Here is a 21,864-nt window from a genome sequence, read left to right as displayed (position 1 = left end):
AAATGTCCTAATATGTTACTTTTTTATTTGTGACACATAGCTTGTACCAAACTAAGGACTGTAGAAAGGTGGAAATGAATCACAGGTCCTATATCTGCTGAAGCTTCAGGGAAATCCCCCCCCCCACCCCCCCACCCCCACCCCCATCCTGAATCAGTATTTTTACTGCTAACAAAACAGAGAAACCTACGAGAAAAGTGTTTACAAAAGACACTAACATGCAGGCAGCCTCAGTGTACAACAGACGTTCTTTATTGTGACACACACTGATAAATATATATTTATATTAATAATGTAAGATTGCATAAGATGGTAATGAAAAACGCACATCCTCCAAGCCTATGTCATGTTGGCTCAGTAGTATGTCTCTAGCTCCACCCAACCTAGAAATCAAATGAGACACAATTAGTGTGATGTTTCATGTCAAATGTGGTAAATGGACTGGTTCTTGTATAGCGCTTTTCTACTCTTCTGAGCACTCAAAGCGCTTTACACAACTTGTGCATTCGCACACCCACAAATGTGAGAGTTTAGATACTTCCTTTTGTCTTTTACAGACAAATCCAACGAAAAATTCTAATAAAAATTATAGAGTGGCCAACTTATCTAATTTTTATCTGTCTTTACTTTATTTTGCTTATGTTTACTGACAGTTATTGGGGGGAAAATTGACTTGACTGGGGATTATAAAGAAGATAAACTGCAGCCATGATTTTGGTGATGATGCTATTAGGAGCTCTACCCTTCAGGGACATGTGAGGGTGTGTCAGTTTGGTCTCAGGGTTGCTTATGAGAGGATATCATGAGCGAGGCCATTAATATTCACCCTGGGATGAAGTCATATGACCCTAGAAGAGCTAGAGGTTTGTGTATTTGGGTTTTATATTATTAGATTTACATCCTGTACAATTCTGAACTGAAGTCTGATCATCAGGACACAGTTTATTTTCATTTCTTGGAATAATCAACATTTTTCACCTTTCACTCTTAATACCTTTTGCTGTTCTGGTGTTCAGTTTGTGGTTTCTCAAACCCTTTAGATAAAATGTAAAAAAAGTATGACCTTTGCATTCCCCTACACTAATATTTAAAATGCAGAGTTTACAGGCAAAAATGTGTCCTACGTGTGTCAGAAAGTAAAACAAAGAGCTGGGAAGGTCTTACCTCCTGGGGTGCGTCTGAGGATATATTTTCTGACTTCATCATAGATGAAGATGAGGAAGGAGTAGGGAACGGAACAGAACCACCACATTGGCCTAAGGTAAGGATGGACAGACAAAGATTCAATTTCAAATGACAAAAAAAAAACCCACACAAAAGCTTGCTTCTCAACATCTTGGAAATTCTTATGTCAGGTTCTGTAAAAGCACATGAAAAGCTTTGATGGTGAACATTATGCTGTAGACAACCAGATGTTAAAATGAATTTATGAGGTGAGGAAGCAAAACGACGCATCTAAAAAATCTAAAAACAGAAGGTACTCACTGCTACAGGTCAGTAAGAACAGACTAGAGACCAAATGATATATCAGTGGGGTCGATATATCAGCTTAAATAACAGTATCAGGATATATAACAGTTGATTAAAAAAAAAAGTAAGGAAGACATGGGGAGAAAAAAGCCTTCAGTCATTTTATGACCATTGATGTTGCAAGTTTGCCTACCAGAGGGCACTCTGCAACTTCCCTGTTGGCAACACATATTTGAAACGGCACAAACACAAAACCCAGCTAACCCGAACAAAGTTGGACAGAGCATAAACAAGCAATCCACGACAAAGAAAGACTGTTTTAAAACCTCATTGTCACATCAAGGACTCATATATAACTACATATAACAAATAACAGGGAAAGCTGTTCATATTTTCTGTCTGAAAGAAAAAAATTGGCCAGTATCAGTTCTGAAATCACCAAATATTTGTGTCAGTATTGATCTTAAAATTCCTGTTACTGGTCACGTCTAGAAGAGACCATACGGACATGATCCCTTTCAATGTCATAATGCACACATAGAAAACTTATGATATACTGCACAACATTTAAAGAACACCCACAGGAAAAGTAAACAAATTAATGCAAATGTTTTATGGTCCTCTTGGATATTCTTTGGCAAGATTGTATGAATTTCTGAGCCGATGAGCCTAAAAGTGTCTTAACTTTTTTCTTTTTAGAGGAGAGCAACCCATATCGCAGCTTGTGCGCTTTACTACAAAGTGGAAATGACAGTAATAAACATATTTTATTTTATATTAACAACGCTAAAACTCCATTTAACAAAATACAAGGACATGATCATCTTTGCATAAATGAAGATGGCAAACTAGGCAGCCACAAAAACATGGGTGAAATAGCAAAACTGAATATATTTGTATTTGTATTTTTACTCAGTTGTATATAGTATTTGTATTTGTATTCTATTTTTATCTTATTGTATATTTATTTTATTTTATTCTACTGTATATAGTATTTTATTTTATTCTATTCTGTACAGTTGTGTACTGTATTTATTCTTATTGTAGTCTAATTTTTGCCTCATAACTTTTGCACTGTCCACTTCCTGCTGTGACAAAACAAATTTCCCACGTGTGGGACTAATAAAGGTTATCTTATCTTATCTTATCTTATATAGCGATTTCTCTAAAGTAGCCAAATAATGCTGAGTGTTTTGGTTCATTTGTATAATTACAGTGTAGAAAATTATAGTGTAAACCTATCAGATTGTTTTTACTCACTTCATAGGGTACATTCTGATGGCAATGTCCATGCCTGGGCAGTATGACAGGAAGGCAGCCAGAGCCATCTCCTCAAAGATGCCAAAGATGAGAACGTAGTTCCTGTGAAATAAATAAATGTAAGAATCAATAAAACAGCAGAGACTAATCTCGTTAAAACTGGACTTATTTGCCGGTTTATTTGGAAAATGGCGGTTCCAAAGTCTGTTGTTATTGGAGATCTCATGTATATCTGTGCATACATACTTCATTCCTTGTTTCACAATGGAGTTGGTCCTGGTTTTACAGATGAGCAGATCGGCCACCTGGACGATCACAATACTTGTGAAGAAAGCTGTGTGGCAGGTAAACTCGACGATCTTTCTGCGCTCGTACGTCTGGGGGACAAAAGCTAAATTAACACTGAATCACTGAAACACACACGTTTTACAATTCTCACAGTCTGGAGTAAAGTTAGTAACATTACTGTGACTGACCCACTCCTGTCCATAGCTGTCTTCCAGGTCATTTAGATATCTGTTATCCCAGAACACTCTGATTCCCACCAGATCTTTGGGGAGGAATCCATTCTCAGACAGGATGACAAAATAAGTGAAAAAGCCACCTAAGGCCTGCATCATACCTAAAAGAAGCAAAAACATCAAAGAATGCTTATCAGACAGGGTTTCAACTTTTACTAATGACAAATATAAATAACAACTGTGGTTGCCTCTTCATAAAGAAAGCAGTAGCAAATATGACATGTCAATGTAATACTCTGCAAATCCATGGTGAATGAAAATTAAACACATTAATTGTTTGAAACAATGCCGCACGTTTAACGTATTAACAAATTAAATAATGATCAGATTTGCCTGAAAAAAACTGACGGATTCCGTTTTTAATGCCTGCAAACAAAAAATCTTTCAATTTAATAAAGTAATATGCATTTAAATTAATGATTGCATTCAATCTATAAGCAATAACTTCCTCACCAAATGACGGTACCCATTTTGGATATGATATTTAAAGGTGTTTTAGTGTCTGCAGTATAAACAAAATCCAGCAGGGGGCAGTAGAGGAAGGCTTAAAACAGCACAAAAGTATTAAAAACAGATTTGATATAGCTAAAGGTTAAACAGTGAACGATGTGTTACCAATTTGCCCATAGGCCATACTGATGAGTCTCTCATTCACCAGCTTGTCTGTTTGGGCATTTCTAGGCTGCCTCTTCATGATGTCACTTTCAGCCTGTTCATAGGCCAGGGAGATGGCAGGGACCTGTCATGGCACAAGAAAAGAAAAAGAAAAAACAAATTATCCACCCATAAATGCATTATCTTCCGCTTGAGCTTCTGTGTAGAACAGATTCAGTAAGCTGGAGAGGAAATGCCCCCTCATTAACAAAGAGATCTTCTTTTAGCCTGCAAAAAGAGATTGTTGATCTAAGAAAAACCCAGGACATCTTCCTATCCATCTCTGATCAAGGAAAACAGCAAAAATCGCAGTTTTCTTTTCAGCACTGTACCCAACTTACTTAAGTATAAATAACTTTATTAATTTCTTCATAAGTAATATTTGAACTATTTAAAAAACAACATTTAATAACAATGTCACAAACATATCATTACTCACAGTAAGCTTTAATACTACTGATATTTATTTAGATTCTCTCCCTACGATTGATCTGGTTAAGGTAATAATTAGTACTTCTAAATAGTCAGTGTAGACCACATTACACCACAGAAACAGCTTCAGTGATACTGCTGGTATTAAAGGTACTGTGCTACAGTAGTTTGAATCCTTTCCATCCAATGGACTACAGTTTCTTCATGTAAGCTGGAGAGTCCTCTTCTCACACTAAGGTTAATTATGGAGTTCCACAGGGTTCCCTGCTAGGACCAATTCTGTTTACATTATACATGCTTCCCTTTTACATTGACTTTTACTGCTATGTGGATAATACCAAACTTTATTTATCTAAGAGGCCAGATAACACAACAATTAGTTAAACGTGTTTAACAGAATGTGCTAAAGCTAAAACAGCGTGGATGATTCTTCCTTCTAAAATCATTGTTTTTGTGACTGTTGTTGTGATTTTGTTCTACATAGATTGAATTAAACTGAATTGAACAGAATCAGGCAAAATCTCACCATGTCAGTTCCCAGGTCAATACAGAGGATGGTGACAGTTCCCAGGGCAAGAGGGATGTCAAAAAGCACGAAGAAGAGGAATGGCGACATCTCTGGGATTTTACTGGTCAGAGTGTAGGCGATGGACTTCTTCAAGTTATCAAAGATCAGACGGCCTGAAAAAGGAATTCAGCAGCTGCTGCGAAGCTTTGTATTTTATGGAATTTTACTTTTTTTCCAAGTCTTGATATAGATGTTACCTTCTTCCACTCCAGTTAAAATGGAGGCAAAGTTATCGTCTAGCAGGATCATGTCAGCAGCCTGTTTGGAGACATCAGATCCAGCGATGCCCATAGCAACACCGATGTCAGCTTTCTTCAGAGCTGGAGAGTCGTTCACACCATCACCTGTCACGGCCACAATGGCTCCCTGGAAGAAAGCATTTTTTTATATACATTTTAAACAAAACAATGTTGAAACTGTGTGTGTGAGAATCCCCACTCCCGCCACCCCTGATGCTCACCTGTCTCTGGCATCCTTCCACGATGATCAATTTCTGCTGAGGGGAGGTCCTGGCAAATACAATTTCAGTGTGGTGCTTCAGCACATCATCAAGCTGCTCTGGGGTCATTTCTTTCAGCTCACTACCATGGATGACGCAGGCCTTAGCTTCCCTGTAGATTAGATTGCAGTAGCGTTAGTACAGAGGTGTTTCGCTGATTTTTTTTTTTGTGCAATTCTGCATGCTTTTTTTTTCTTTTTTCTTTTTTAATGCGCATTGTATTCTGCGTCCTGATTGGCTGTAGACCATTTTCAATCAACCTCGTGCAGTGTCTCCTGCACAGTACAGATTGCGTTCAACTTGTCAAATTTACATAAATCTTCGCTTGCAGTGTGACTCTGAAGTGCTGCACTGTATGTTTGTAAGTTTTCTCCCCAACAAACACAACAATGTCGACGAAGCATCATCACCTGCGGGTGCCTTCAGTTTCATTCTATAATACTGCACTTATTTTTCTACAAGGTTTGAACTTTGAGAGTATTTAAACAAGAGAGAAAAGTGTAAAAATCTTGATGCCTGTCTGAAAAAAGTGTGTAGTTAGGGGTTTTACAGCCTTAAAACATTTATAATAATTGCAAAAAATAAACTTGGCTACTTCGCGGATTTCACTTATCGCAGGTTATTTTTAGAACGTAACTCCCACAATAAATGAGGGACAACTGGATGACAGTAGTGTGGCTCAGGAGGTAGAGGAGTTCATTCGCTAATTGGAAGGTTGCTGGCTCGTGTGTCAATGTGCATGAATAAATGGATAAATGTTGCATGTTGTACAAAGTACTTCAAGTACTCAAGTAGAGCAGGAAAGCACTATATAAGAATCATCTATTAACGAACAGCAGCTGTAGTCCAACATCCTGTGTCCAAGCACAAACTATGTTAAGGATATTAGAAAAAGATAATGATGGGGGAAAGAAAATAACGTCAGCCTCAGCAAAAGTTGATGATGGAACATTCAGCAAAAAGCTACATTTACAACATATTCTACTTGTTGTCTTCCCGTTGCAGATAATGAATCACATGTGTTGCATTTATTAGGTATTATTTGCACTTGAGTTACGAAGATGACTACTGATTCAGGATTATAGTATAGTATAGTCTTGTACTGCTGATGAAGAAACAGGAAAGCCAGTAGCTAAGAACCATATCAAGATTATTTTTTCTTGCACAAATTAATGGTAAAAGCCTTTTAGGCTCTGCAGATGTAAAAACCTTCATTAGCCAAACTTGATTTAATTTGAACAGCTGCCTCTTATGCTCACAAAATGTTCAAAGCTAGCTAAATAAATCTTGATAAGAAAACTAACCTAGGGTTGACCTCTGAAACTGGAATATTTAAGCGGGCAGCAATGTCTTCAACAGTCTCATTGCCTTCTGAGATGATACCCACACCTCTAGCAATAGCCTTGGCTGTAATTGGATGGTCACCTGTGACCATGATGACCTGAGAAAGAAAAGATAAGAAAAATATTTAACTTGAAGTTTTGACCACAGTTTGAAAAAAGAGAAAGTTTAAAATCTGTTGTTTCAAAAAAGTTAGCATACCTTGATTCCAGCACTCCTGCATTTACTCACAGCATCGGGCACAGCAGCACGAGGAGGGTCAATCATGGACATGAGGCCAATAAAGCACAGGTTTTCAGTGGGGAAGTTCATATCATCAGCATCAAAAGCAAAGCCTTCTGGGAACTGGTCATCAGAGAGGTTATAGTGGCAGAAACCTGAAAAAGACACACAGAAAGTACTTGTTAGATTAAATTTTCTCCAGTAAACAAACAGTTCATAAATGCTGATATAAAACGAAGTGAAGCTGTACCCAAAACTCTCTCTCCAAGGCCTCCCAACTCAAGATAGGCACTATTAAAAGAATCTTTCAGCTGAGCGTCCAGAGGCTGCTCTTTGCCCTGGATCACGATGGTGGAGCAGCGGTCCAAAATCCTCTCTGGAGCTCCTTTCATCACCAGCAAATGCTTGGTTTCGCCAGGGGTGTTGTTTTTATGGATGGAGAGCTGTGGGGCAACAGAAAGCCTTGATTTAAACGCAAAGTTTTCAGGTCTCAAAAATTAGGCCCTCATTAGGCGTTCTACATTTGCAAGGGTAATCTTGAGTGTGACTTGAATTTCACCATCTAGCAGTGAGTGCAAGCATTGGTGGAGATGTCACTGTGCCTGCCGATTATTTGTGACCACATAGAATTGTTCATGGAGACTTTACATTGCAATGTCCCAAGTATATATGTGAACCAGGCACTGCACTTCAAAGAAGTATACTACTGTGCATTTCCACAACAACATACCGTCAAGGTTTATTGCCTTAAACTGTACTCCTGCCAGCAAAGGATGACTCCACTGATAACAACAAGAAGTCAGACTGTATAGGTATTTTTGAGAAAATTGGCTTACTGGACTTTTGATTTAAACACAAAGCTTTGAAACAGAAGTTCACAAACCAAAGCATGTACAATGTATTTTTGAGATTTGTCACTCTGTATGGATGATTTACCTGGTATTTGTTTGTGGAATTAAAGGGGATCTCAGCAATTTTGGGGTATTTTTCTCTCATGTCACTAACAGATCCACAGCACAGCTCGATACACTTCAGCAAGGCAGCTTCTGATGCATCACCAGCCACATGTCTCTGTGGATTTTTAGAAAAAGACAGAGTTGGTAAAATGGATTCATAAGTTACATCCTATGCCTTATTTAAAATACCAAAGCTTTTACTTGCCAACCACAAGAGCCTTAAGAAATGAAAGTTTATCACCTTCAAAACAGGAACTTTGTTCTGTTCAGCCAGGAAGACGGCCCGGTTGCAGAGTCCGGCGATTCTGGACAGAGCAGCCCAGGTGGCAGAGCTCCTGTCAAAAGAGGTACCGCTCTGGTTCTCAGTGGTGTCGGCCTCATGGATCTGGTTGTCAAACCACATGTGGGCCACGGTCATTCTGTTCTGGGTCAGGGTGCCGGTCTTGTCAGAGCAAATGGTGGAGGTGGAGCCCAGAGTCTCGACAGCTTCCAAGTTCTTCACCAGGCAGTTCTTCTTGGCCATGCGCTTAGCAGTCAGAGTCAGACACACCTACAGACAAAACGTAAGTTTTCAAAACTATGACAACTGCAGACAGTAAGACATAAGCTATCTGCAGAGAATGTCATTTGACACCAAAACTCACAGTGACAGTAGCCAAGAGACCTTCTGGCACGTTGGCGACAATGATACCAATGAGGAAGATAATACCCTCCAGCCAGTTATATCCAAGGATGACGGAGAGGATGAAGAAAGAAACACCCAAGAACACGGCCACTCCAGTGATGATGTGGATAAAATGTTCGATCTCAATGGCAATGGGAGTTTTTCCAGCTTCAAGACTGGAAGCCAGGGTGGCGATACGGCCCATGATAGTATTATCTCCAGTGTTGATGACGATTCCTCTGGCTGTGCCTGAAAATTGAAGAGACACAGAGTCCACAGAACAATGGATGATTTCATTCTTCCTTGTTATCCTTCTTATTTTGTGGATTACCAGCAAGCATCACTAAACTACTGTTTCATCAAATAAAAACCACACTCAAATTGTCAACCACAAGCTGTTCATACTCTACCTTCTACACAGTTGGTGGAGAAGAAAGCAATGTTCCTGGTTTCCAGTGGGTTTTCATTGGAAAATTCTGGAGAACGAGTCTGGGGCTCTGATTCACCCGTCAGGGAGGAGTTGTCCACCTGAGAGATAACAAACAAAATCAAACGAAGATCAGTGAGGGGATCAGTGACATGAAAACACAGAATTAAATATTTTTGTAAAAAATAATAATAATAAACTTAAGAAACAAATGGGAACAGTTTATGATATGATCAAAGAAAAGCTACTTAGAATGAAGACCACCACATCCAATCAACATAGCTAGTAACTTCTCAGATTTACTAGTGGGATACATAAAAATGTTGAACAGTTGAGCAATCAGCTTGCATGCACAAGATTAGCTAATCTAAATGGACTGAGGGCTGAGCTTGACTCTGTCGTCGGCCATAACTAAACTATGTCTAAAACTAACTAAACATCACAGCATGTCTTCTTCTCATTTAAATAAATAAATAAATAATAGTAGATATCAAACACATGCTCTACAAGAATGTTTGCTGGCATAAAGAGTATTTGAGATACAGACCTTGCAGCCGTGAGCAGAGATGATTCTCAGATCAGCAGGGATCCGGTCTCCTCCTTTCACCTCCACTAAATCTCCAAGCACCACCTCCTCAGTGTTGATGCTTTTCTTCTCTCCGTCACGGATAACCAGGGCTTGCTATGAAATCAAAGATTTTAGGAATTTTTGATTAACCCGGTTTGAATTTAATGCCAACACCAAAATTTCAGATGATAAAATGTATCATCAGTGCAGAACTTTTCCCTTAAGACTGTGCAAAAATACTGCAGTTTCTTAATTCATATAAGCTGTAAATATGTTGAATTTACATTAGTTTTCCTTTCAGTGTCTCACCTGTGGGACCATGTTCTTAAAGGAATCCATAATCCTGGAGCTCTTGGCCTCTTGGTAGTAGGAGAAGCAAGCCGTGATCATGACCACAACAGAAAGGACAATACCTAGGTACAACTACATGAAGAGACACGAGAGAGTTAGGTGATCCTTAATGGCGACTTATGTTGTGATTTGGCGCTATATAAATAAAATTGAATTGAATTGAATTGAATTAATGGTCACAATAACAATTTAGATAAAGACTCGCTTACGTTATCACTTGCAGGTTCATCTTCTGAGGCAGCCTGGATACTATAAGCCACAAAGCAGAGGAAGGCACCAATCCACAGCAGCATGCAGAAACCACCAAACAGCTGGAAACCAGGGGAAATAACATTTAACCTTTGGTGGTTGTACTTACTTTTTTTTGCATTTATAATGTGTGAGTTAAAACACAGGTTTGTGGTTTTCATGGTGAGGATGTTGGACTCCTACCTGTTTGCAGAACTTGACCCATTCGGGTGTTGTGGGAGGAGGTGTGAGGGCGTTGGGGCCATCTCGGGCCAGGATCTCTTTTGCTCTGGAGGAGGAGAGACCCTAAAAACAGTGTCTCAGTTACCCCAGAAGTTCAAAAGACTTGTCTGTACATGTGTAGTACAGTATAGTTACATCCTACAACAGTAATATTGTAGTATATTTACTGGTTCCTGTCACCCTCTTAATTTTGCCTTTCCAATGCCGTTTTTTTACTTGGCACAGCAGTGGCAAGGCAGTGGTATTTTCTCTGTAATTTTACAATTTTATGCACAAAATGAGCTAATGTTAAATTTGATGTTTGCTACAGGCCACACAAAAGCTGTCAAGGCAACAAATGACTGAAAAAACAAGAAAGTTCAAAAAGATTAAGCCTGGAGAACATATAGCAAATTATTAAGTTATTATTATTTGATTGCTTTTTAGTTGTTTAACATGCTTACCTATAAAAGAGATGTGAAAAAAATAGTGGCTCGTGTGGATTAAAAGTCTTTTAGTTTTCATTTTGTTCAAATTTGAAGAATTTGGTTTGTAAAACTAGACCAATAAAACAGAACTCCGTAACTAGATACTGCTCATAGTGGGTGAGAAACTGAGATCTTGAACATTTTATATGCTATTATTTGCATGCACACCATGATGTTTTTCAAGACTACCTGATCTTTCCTGGCCTCTGTCCTTACCATCTCAAACACTCACAAAAACAAAGACACATATTCGGAGTCCTCACCATGACTAGGTCGGTTCCATATTTTCTGTGAATCTCGTCCACGCTTAATTTGTGATCATCCTAAGGAGAGTGTGGGAGAGAAAAAGACGAAAATGTCATTTGAGGCTTAAAAAACATCCCTGTAAATTCCTCCAGAAGGACACAGGGGACAAAATGCATCTGCACTTTACACATTGCTCCATACAGAGTCATTTTAAGATAAGAATCTTTTTGTGTTTGAACACGGATTTTCACATGTTATAAACTCTTTATACTATATTGGCATACTTAAATTGTGCCAATCAAACACTTACATGAAAGATTATCCCAGAGTGGCTTCACATAATTTACGTACTCACCAGGTCAACTTCTTTTTTCAGGTCCTCCGTATCCCTATTTTTTCTACCCTTCTTGCTCCTCTTCTCTTCGTGGTCTGCGGTTGCCGCCAGTTTGTAATCATCTTTCATTTTCTGTTATGAACAAAGTGTCACAAAAGGGAGTTCTGAATACGACTAAAATCGAAGGTGATTTTAAAGCAGAAAGTTGCATGAAACTAAATTATTAATTATTGTCAACAATTAAAGAATAATATATTGTTAACTGATATGCTGTTAAATATTAGAACAGCAAATTCAAATTCAAATAGATCATTTTAGAATATGTTTTAAGTTTCTAAAGCTGTAAAGAAATTAATGTATGTTTTCACAGTGTCACAAAATAGGGTTTTAAATAAAACTGATACAACATGAAACATGCTGGAAAGTTGCCTTTCAGATTTTACATAATGAAGTAAATGTGTCATTGTTTATATAATTTCGAAAAATGTCTCTTCACAGTTGATAAAGAAGTAAAAAAAAAAGAAAGAAATTTAACAGAGATGTAAGCTAATGTGTAAGTAAGCGGCAAGAATATTCAACCCTGAGCAATCCAAAACTGTCGAGCTCAGTCCAAACTTACTGTCACTCCCATGGTTGCAGTGCAGTCTGACAGCAGTCAGTTCAGTTAATCAGTCTAACCTTCCTACTCCACCTCCCTCTTTCAGTCCAGTTGTCTCCTGCGTCTTCCACTCTGCCCTGAACATAGGTGGCTTAATTTCAGCTTACTTTTATACCTGTGGAGGAGGAGCTTAGAGGAAGGAAGCGTGGAGGTTAAACTCAATAGGTCATGGGTTGGGGGAGGTATTATGATTAAACTCCTCCAACACTCAAATTTTTTGCTTCAGTCACTGCCAAGGGTACCCGTCAGCTGTGTCCAGAAGCCCAACAGCTAACCACGCTTGGTTGGACTCCTTCAGCTTGATGGCTCCCTTCAGCTTTGGTGCCACTACTCAGTGCAGATATCTCGGCAATAGAGCTACCACAATTGATCAGTCAACTTCGATAACCCTTCATCCTTGTCATCCTTGCGTTGCTGGAAGGGGAAGTTAAAGATCTAACAAACAAGGATCCTCTGCCAGACATGCACAATGAACCCTCCCTATACATTTGGGCACAGCAAACCTCACTGCGAATCTGGTCATACAATTACAAAACCAATCATCAGCGACCTAGCGTGTTCTAGGTGCCTTGATGAACACAGCTATGCTCGAAAATTGACCCTGATATCCCTCATCAAACCAAGATGTTCTCTTCCTGTTCGCAAAGAAAGGGCTGCCCTTGATGTCTGACTGGTCGGAGTACATGGAGTTACAGGATATGTTTGCTGTAAACGTGTGAATCAATGTAAGCATGTTATCATCTCATTAAGCAAGGTTAGGATGGGTGTAAAGATAGAAAGAAAGAAACGGCAAAGAAGAGATATACTGTCAAACAAAAAAAGGGTGAGGGAGAAAACCTAGAAAAGAAACACGGAAACTGTCTGAAATAAATGTGAGAGAAGAGATGAAGGAGAGGGTTATTTGCCATTTGCCTTGGGAAACCCCATGAGGCAAAAATATATCTCTAATTGATTAGGATTTTTCACCATTTATGGAAGGAACAGGTTTTTAGAAATGAAAAAAAAAAAAGAAAAAAATTACAACTTGTAATCTTGTAAAATTCATAAATCTTTAAGGGGTAGTTTTGTCAACAAAGACCTAGCATGTAATTAAAAAACACTTTTGACCCTGATGTCCCTCATCAAATCAATGTATCCTCTTCTTGTTTAGGAAGGAAGGGCTGTCCTTGAAGTTTTTATGGGTGCAGAGCAGGGAGTTGCTGGATATGTTTGCTGTAAACGTATAACTTTGTGTTATCAACCCACAGAGCAAAGTGAGGATCGTTGTGAAGATGCAAAGAATGGAGCGACAAAGATGAGGTAAAATGTAAAACAAAAGGCGCAGGAGGAAAACATGGAAACTGTCTGAAATAAATATGAGAGAAAGGTAAATGATGAATGAGATGGTTCAAATTTAAGTACGAGGTCCAAAGCACACTTCTGTACATATTAATATATATTAGAAAAACACAAAATGGTTCAGTCCATCCCACGCTTGACTCACTTTTATAGCACAACTGATTTATTCTGCCTAGGCGAGCGCTAATGCACACTGTGAGTCATGTCTTTCTACAAGAAAGCAAAATCAAATAATTACAAGAAAGAAAAGAGAGGGGCAGAAAGCAGTTCCTAAGAAACGCTGTTTCCAAAGAAAGGTGAGCTGAGCACAACAAGCATTTTACGATGTTAACCCAGAGAGTTTGAAAAAGTAGGAGATCTTACTTTACTTGAATTGACACACAGTGAGCTCATATACTGCCAACAGCAGCTATTCTCAGCAGTCTTTTATTTCGATGCGAGTATCAACGAGAATCTTGGCAGTATTAACGCCTGTTCAATTTGGGGGGGTTTCTTTCTTTTTTAAATTGTAAGATAAAGACCCTACAATAATAGACAGGAGCAACATCAAGAAGCCCCTTTTCAGCACTTTGTTTTTTCAGGATTTATATGTTGGACCAATGAGTTTGTGAGGTAAGAAAGCCACGTGGAAGTTGATAAAATAGCATTTTTAACATCACTGTGATTTTTTTCTTCTGTAAAAATGTAATGTTGCTAAGTGTCAATGAAATACGCCTCCATACACAGGCACATAAACATTTTCAGGCTCACTTCTATGCTTATGTTTGTTAACTGAGGAAAACTGACAGAGATTGTAATGCATTTTGACTGGACCAAGATATGGTATTTACTGTTTTGTTTTGTTTTTTAAAATCCAGCTAAGCTTGGATCTTATTTAATATTTCAAAATTTCAGTCATCTGTATTATTATATAATTTTGTATGTTTTGCCTGATGATCTAGTTTGATCCCTGCCGTAGCACCACATGGGTTGAAAAAGGTATGAGGCTGTGAGTATGGAAAATGAAGGTTATTCTGAGGTTACTGCAGATAAACATTTATTATTTGTGAATAAATCACATATCTAGTGACGTCTTCTGGTGTTTATTGAGGAGTATTGTAGCCTAAGCATTGCAATTTAACATCCTATCCAACACTTCCCGCCCCCCATCCCCCATCCCCCGCCCCCACTCCAACTCAACAACCTGATCATAAAGGAAGGACTGTCCTTGATGTACGGCGGAGCTGGATATGTTTGCTGTAAACGAGCAACCGTGTGTTGTCACCCCATTAAGCTAAGTGAGGAGGGGTATAAAGATGCAAAGAGAGAGAGAGAACAAAGTGAGTGGATCATATAAAACTAAAGAGGCAGGAGAAAAACATGGAAAATCTCGGAAATTAATGTAACAAATGTAAAAATAAATAAATAAATAAATAAATAAATAAAATAATAAAAAGATGTAAATGACAGTACACATCATTTCCATTTAAAGAGCATTACTGTTTAGCTTTTATAAATATACTTGTAGTATAAATGTCTATGATGCTATGGGTATTTTGAAGACACAATCATGGGCGATCGTGGCTCAAAGAGTTGGCAGTTCGTCCTGTAACCGGAAGGTGGCCGGTTCAAGCCCCGGCTCGGACAGTCTCGGTCGTTGTGTCCTTGGGCAAGACACTTCACCTACCGCCTACTGGTGATGGCCAGAGGGACTGATGGCACGATATGGGAGCCTTGCTTCTGTCAGTCTGCCCAAGGGCAGCTGTGACTACAACTGTAGCTGTCTCCACCAGTGTGGGAGTGAATGAATAGTGGAATTGTAAAGCACTTTGAGGGCCCCAAAAAGCACTATATAAATGCATTATTATATTTCCCTGTTCCCTAGCACAATAATGACATTATTTAAATCAGTTGTGTGACTGAATTTTGATTTAACCAAAGTGTGCTGAGAAAAGTTTGAATGTGAGATATAATGCTTTTAATCTTCTTAATTAATTTTTTTTACATTTAACATCACATTTTTTTAAATAGAGTAATTGTGCAGTAAGGTCAACATATCACTTTATCTCAGAACTGGACAAGTAAGTAGAATTTATTTTTCTTAGCACTCTAGACACTGGCAACAGCAGCAAAGAGACCCTTTCGGTTCTGTTTCATTTATTGCTATAGTAAACAGTGACAAACAGACAAACTGAAAAGTTTCAGATTTGGAAACACACCATTTAGCAGTGAGTCATTCCCGTCAACTTCCTTTCAACAGTCGTGCAGTGTTTAGGTAATTTGAGTCAGGACTTTAAGACTGGATAGCGGTGTTTGTTCGGAAAACGTTTCTCAAAAAAAGCCATGCTAGTAACTGCCCTTCACACTAATACTGCCTTTATTTCCCTGAAAGAATGAAACCATCACTGCTCACTGCCTGCATTAAAAGGTCACTTCTAAAAAAATTCCCAGGTGGTGCAGTGCTTAGCACTATCGCCTTACAGCAGGAAAATTGGGCTTTGGTGTGGATCAGTTGATTTCATGGTTTACAAATAAAACGTAGGCTTTTTAATGGGCAGTAATAACAAACATTTTAATATTTTTTTCGTTTGGTTTTTAGTGAAGTTGTATTCACTCTATGCACGTTTTTTCTTTTAGATTGAAGGACCCCCCGGCAATAAATGCTTACATAGAGTAAAACTGGTTTCCTTGATTTCAAACTACGTTGACTGACATCCTGTTAAGGGCCCCTCGGTCTTATTCAATTTTCTTCAACTAATAAGAATGAAACCCAATCTCAGGGCAAACATAAGGACAGTGCTTTTGATTTTTAGTTCATTTAACAGCTGCAAGGAGTTCAATGTCAAAGGCATAAGTAGCCTTAAATGTACTATTGTAAGAGTCCTCCAAAGGACTATCGGAAAAAAATGAATAAACTGTTCACTAATCAGTGTTTGATGGAGTAAACCTACCTTAAAATGTCCCAAAACATGGATTTTTCATAATTGTACTTCAGAGATGTTTTGTAGTAGAGTCAGTCAGCACCATCACAATGGGATCCCAGCTCTGTGACCTGTAATCAAAGTCAAATATCTGCAATCACAGTTTTGCAAAGTTTGGGAGAAACACTTCAAATAAAGAGATAGACTAGATACTTGCTGTCAACACCAAATTCAAATATGCCACAGAAGGGGACAATTTATAGCCGCATAATTACTAGCAGTCACAGGGGGAAATAAAAATACAAAAACTGGCAAGATGGATTTGGTGACTGACTGTTCAACTTGGATTTTTCATATCTTTATATCTTTTGTTAAGGTGATGAAAGGTCATGGATCAAGTGTAGAAAGCCACTTTGTCTTTCCTGGGGGAATATCACCGCACTTCCTCAGGAATCACAAACTTGATGTGAATTTCTGTGAAATGCCAATTATTATTCTTAATTGTGAAACAATACAGTTATACAGGGAGAGAGAGAGAGAGAGAGAGAGAGAGAGAGAGAGAGAGAGATTACAACGACAGTGTTTACTTAAATGGCAGTTTAGTGATAACCTCTGTGCTGCAAGACCTGGCAAATAAAGAAATCACTGAAATAGAACCTATCTGACAAACGGAAGCAGGCAAAAAGATCTCAAAAAGCAACCTGTAATCTAAAGAAACGTCTGAGAAACAAATTAATTGATGTCTATTTGCATTGAAACGATTACAAAGCCATTTCTAAGGCTTTTGGACTTCAGTGAACCACAGTTCATTATTATTATTATATATTATAATATATTATTATATTATTCATTATTCAGAAAGGTCACCTCTGAATGGCTAAAGAAAAAAAAAACTAATCAAAATGAAGGTTCTGGAATGGTCTAGTCAGTCCAGAGTCAATTCCTAATTAGCACTCAACTTATGTCTAGTGTAGAACTCTCTAATTTTAAAATTTTGCCTTATAGCATTAGGGTTATATCAACACACCATTCAGAGCGACTGATCCGATTTCTAGATATTTACAAAACAAGACAAGCGTGTATGACTTGTGCTCTTTAAATGATTTCCAAGAGTGCGTGTGTCATAGAGGAGGGATATGTGCATTACACAGAAATCTTAAAGACAAAAAAGGTGGTGACAACACAGAGTAAACAAATGAGCCATGAAAGAGAGACCTAGAAGGCACTTTTATGTTAACCACAGCATGAGAACAATGCAACAACGATCTGCATTGTTGTTGATTAATGCAAATTTACTATACAATATTTATATAGTATGTATCACACAATTTTCCTTTTATTACTTTCTTTTTTTGTGTAAATGGACTCCTCAGTGAGCTACAGCACCAAGAATGTTTGCTCAAAATACCCCTCACCAAACTATAAAACAAGAGTTAATCAACTCAACAATCAGTAGTTCCTCTTTGGCAGCTGCACTAAGTCTTTTGAAAATGTTAAACATTTGCACACCCTTCGTTCTCCTTTCAATGATTTAAGCATTAAAATGTGTTGTTAGTTTTAAAGCAAAATTAAATTTAATTAAATATCTGGATTCATCTACAGTGCTACAGTACGCATTTATTAGACTACCTGTCATTAAAACAAGAAAACACAAATATTTTAGAACCAAAAATTATATTGTTAATAGTTAGACAAATACCAAGCTGATCTAAAGATTGTAAACACAGTGCACTTGTCTGAGGAGTCAGTCATGCATAAGGTCATTCTTACCAGCAGCTGAATGACCTAATGCTTGAAAACATTTTTGGGGTTATCTTACTAATCAGCTTGTTTGCTACATTGTTACCTATATATACAAACTTCAGTTGCTTGTGTATATAGGACCACTTTGTGTCTTCCTTCTATATTTTATATTCCCCTTGCTATAAGAGCTGTGTAACACCCAAATTTCTCATTCGTGGGATAGTAAAGCTTTATTCTATGCTATTCTATTCTATTCTATTCTATTCTATTCTATTCTATTCTATTCTATTCCATAACATTAGTCCACTAAACCTGTTTTTCTTACCAGAAATGCAAGTAAAGTATTTAGCCTAATAAAAAAATACAACGACATTGATGTGGTTCACTATTTTTTCTGTGTTTTTATTAAATGGTAAATTTGAAAATGAGTGAATAAAAACAAATTTTTAAGTTTTAGCATTAAAAACATAATTTTGATTAAAGGCACACATCCAACCGGATAAAAATGATTTTCTTAATCACAATTACTGTTAATTTATTTACTTCTGCTATGTTGCGCGCTTCAGGTACCCCTTAAAGGATTAGTAGGTGATTATTGAATCACTGCAAGATAACAGCAAGATAACAGGGGCCGATGGCGCGATATGGCAGCCTCGCTTCTGTCAGTCTGCCCCAGGGCAGCTGTGGCTACAACTGTAGCTACCTCCACCAGTGTGTGAATGAATAGTGGTATTGTAAAGCGCTTTGGGTGCCTTGAAAAGCGCTATATAAATCCAATCCATTATTATTATTATTATTATATCATGTCTAATAAAATGGAATAGCATTTAGCTGCTGCTATATTTTAAAGCTCCAGTAGGCAAAAGTTTAATGTAAAGTACAACTGCTTTACCACATGAAAAATCTATTCATTTAATTACATTTTCTAAATGATCTCTGAGTTATGAAGTTCACTGCAACTTGTCAGCTGAATTGCATCTGCTGACACAGTGTGTGGTAAAAAGAAGAAACTCTCTGAAGCAGCTTTTAGGTTTATTTGAAAAGGAATAGCTTAATAAATGTAAATATGCCAATATAGTACATTTATTTTTAAACTTGTAGGTACTATTGTTCATAAGGCCCAACAGGGTGAGAATGCAGCATCGGCATGAAGGGGAAGAACAACGACACTCTGATTCTGGGCCAGTGATTATTAATTTTATTTTTTTTGCATTGTATTGCTTGTTTGTTTTCTGCTTGGGATTTAAATAAAAATGTAATGTTTCAGTGTAATTTTGACACGCTGAAGTAAAGACAAGATATTTTCTGTTGATTCAAAATTTAGGAACATCTGTATTATTACTAAAACTATAACTCTTGTAACGCTTTTTTATTTAGTAAATTAACTTTTTGCATGGATCTTTGCAAAGAAAACAAACACTAATCATTTTATAACCACTTATACATTTTAATGAATACAGTTAAGATTTTGTGACATTTTTTGTTTGCCACCGGTTTAAAGATTCTGTTAAATTACATTACTACCAGTGGTGCTGTAACAGCACAAGTTTCAAGGATTAAGCTGTAACCACACTGTCAATCAGACTTTTCAAGCCACACTTATTACATTCTTTGTTCTTTCTTCCTTCCAGAGACATGAAAGTGCCCCTATTTGTCCTGTGGAAGTCAAAATACATCCACTTACCCGTGTTCCCACTCCCAACAGCTAGACCTTGGACCACTACATCCGATCTCTCGGAGACTTGAGGTCTGGGTAAACAGCACACTGGAAAGTCGAATTGCACTTATAAATAAATAGTTGACATAATTCCTTATTTTTAAAAAACCTGCTAGTTTATGTCGATGTAGTGTTAAAATGATTTTGAAAACAAAGTTTCTGAACGTCACGTAATAGCCATGTAGTTATAAAGTTGTAGGAAAATACTGTCATGAACCACGAGTAATGAATAAACTGCATAATCTAAACTGAGCTTGAAGGACAAATACAGTTTTGTATTACAATTTATTTTGTAAATACTGATACACTGATCTGTGCTAATATTTACAATAAGAAACCACAGTTTTGTATTACCAGGAGCACACTGGGAGCTTCCATCTCACAAATCTAGCTTCCAGCGCTTTGCTGTTATTTATAAAATTCATTCATCATTTCTTGCAACATAAAGAAAACATTCTTTCTTAACTCATATTTTTACTTCCCAGGTTGAAGATTCACAGCTGCCTCCAAAGAGGCGAGATTGTCTAAAGAGAAGATGCTCCACTGAGTTGTCTGCGACAATGGTCAGAACCTGGATAGTGCATCATGATGGAGGTGTTTAATACAACAGAACTGAACATGGCACTGATTGGTGATCCATTAAACTCCATAACATAGGTGATATTTATTTTTCATTTACCGTGTGTTTCTTTGGAATTTGTTTATTATATCTTCTTTTATGCTTTTCTTTTTTACAGCTTATGTCCAAAGATTTAAACAGTTTGTCCTCATTGGCAGTACTTTAGCAAAAGTCTATGACCTGTTTGCCTAAATTATTATCATTATTATTAGTATTCTTTTTTATCAAAGAAGGCAAAGAACATCCAGTCACATGACAATACAACTACTAACTTCATGCTCATTACCCATGCATGGTTCAGTTGAAATAAACTCCAGAAAACTGATATCTATTCACCTTTTTGTTATAATTTACGTAAAGTATTACATCTTACATTGTAATACTGTATACAGACAACTTGTGTGATGCATTCATCTAGTTTTTAATCATATATACATTCATAATTAAAATAATACTCACAGCAAAGGCAACATTTCTTTCTTTAAATGTCTTTAAATATATAAGAAATGATCTTGCAACTGATTTTGAAGTTATGTTACTTCAGGAAATACCAAAAGCAGCAGCGCTAGTGTTTAAAAACAAAAACAAAAGTTCGAGTTGAGGTTTTCTGAGGAGAAGATGTAGGTTTCTCTTCCAAACATGGACAAAGTTAAATAGAAATATAAATTTAATTGGTTTCGTTGATATGTTACTGGGAACCAAAAGGTTTGCAGCTATGACTGGAAACCCCACCTCAGCGTTCCTGTTGTTAGCAGAAATCTAAAGCAAAGCTATAAAGTTTAGCTGAGATATTTAAGATTTAATGAATGATCAGGAAACTCAATGCACCTGAAATGACCTTGTGATCTCTAACTGCTCATCAGATTATTAGAAACAAAAGTAAACTTCATAAATGACTGGCCTGGAGCCAAAGAACGCTTTTGACTCTGATGTCCCGCACTAAACAAATATGTGCATTTTCTGTGTACTGGAGTGTGCAGTGAGCAGGAAAGGTTGTCTTAATGGCTGGCCGATGCAGGTTGTTGGATGTGACGTTTATGATTCTTTGTAGCCACTTGGCTATGCATGGTGCAGGGTGAGGTGGAGATGAGGTTGTTAAAGTACAAGGGGAGGGATTTTGTAAAATACTAGGAGGACAAGGAAAACATTTAAAATCTCAGAAATGAATGTGAGGATTACACAACTTAGTGTCCATAAAGTAGCAGGTGCCCCTAAACAAATCATCTCTAACTTCTTCTCAGAAAGTTAAAAACTTTGGAGAGTATTCACAGGCAAGATACTGAACCTTGGGGAAAAAAAACCCTGAGACAGTTTTTTTCCCCACTTTTAACATAACAAAGAAACTTACAAGAAAACTGAATAAAAATGCAGACAGCCTTGATTTTAGATTAGAAATACTTTATTTCGGTACACACATTCATAAAGATATTCTTAATCT

General features: G+C 37.4%; 1 protein-coding gene across 1 annotated transcript; it reads right to left on the bottom strand.

Moving 5' to 3' along the window:
- Positions 1-235: 235 nt before the first annotated feature.
- On the bottom strand, positions 236-12,179 carry LOC309700311 (sodium/potassium-transporting ATPase subunit alpha-1-like). The gene is made up of 23 exons (XM_082523827.1): positions 12,071-12,179; positions 11,473-11,583; positions 11,135-11,194; positions 10,366-10,467; positions 10,143-10,244; positions 9,892-10,005; positions 9,562-9,696; positions 8,998-9,115; positions 8,568-8,836; positions 8,165-8,473; positions 7,904-8,038; positions 7,218-7,410; positions 6,947-7,122; positions 6,709-6,845; positions 5,366-5,516; positions 5,103-5,271; positions 4,864-5,018; positions 3,867-3,990; positions 3,207-3,352; positions 2,977-3,107; positions 2,731-2,832; positions 1,165-1,256; positions 236-383 (listed from the first exon to the last, which is right to left on the bottom strand). Exons 1-23 carry the CDS (start codon positions 12,080-12,082, stop codon positions 355-357), a joined length of 3,072 nt encoding a protein of 1,023 aa, XP_082379953.1. The 5' UTR covers positions 12,083-12,179; the 3' UTR covers positions 236-354.
- Between the last annotated feature and the right edge of the window lie 9,685 nt (positions 12,180-21,864).

This window comes from Aulonocara stuartgranti (assembly GCF_965226115.1).
Source record: "Aulonocara stuartgranti genome assembly, chromosome: 23".
In the NCBI taxonomy this organism is placed as follows: Eukaryota; Metazoa; Chordata; class Actinopteri; order Cichliformes; family Cichlidae; genus Aulonocara; species Aulonocara stuartgranti.
The sequence above is the reverse complement of the archived record's forward strand: the minus strand, read 5'-3'. Positions and strand labels throughout refer to the sequence as shown.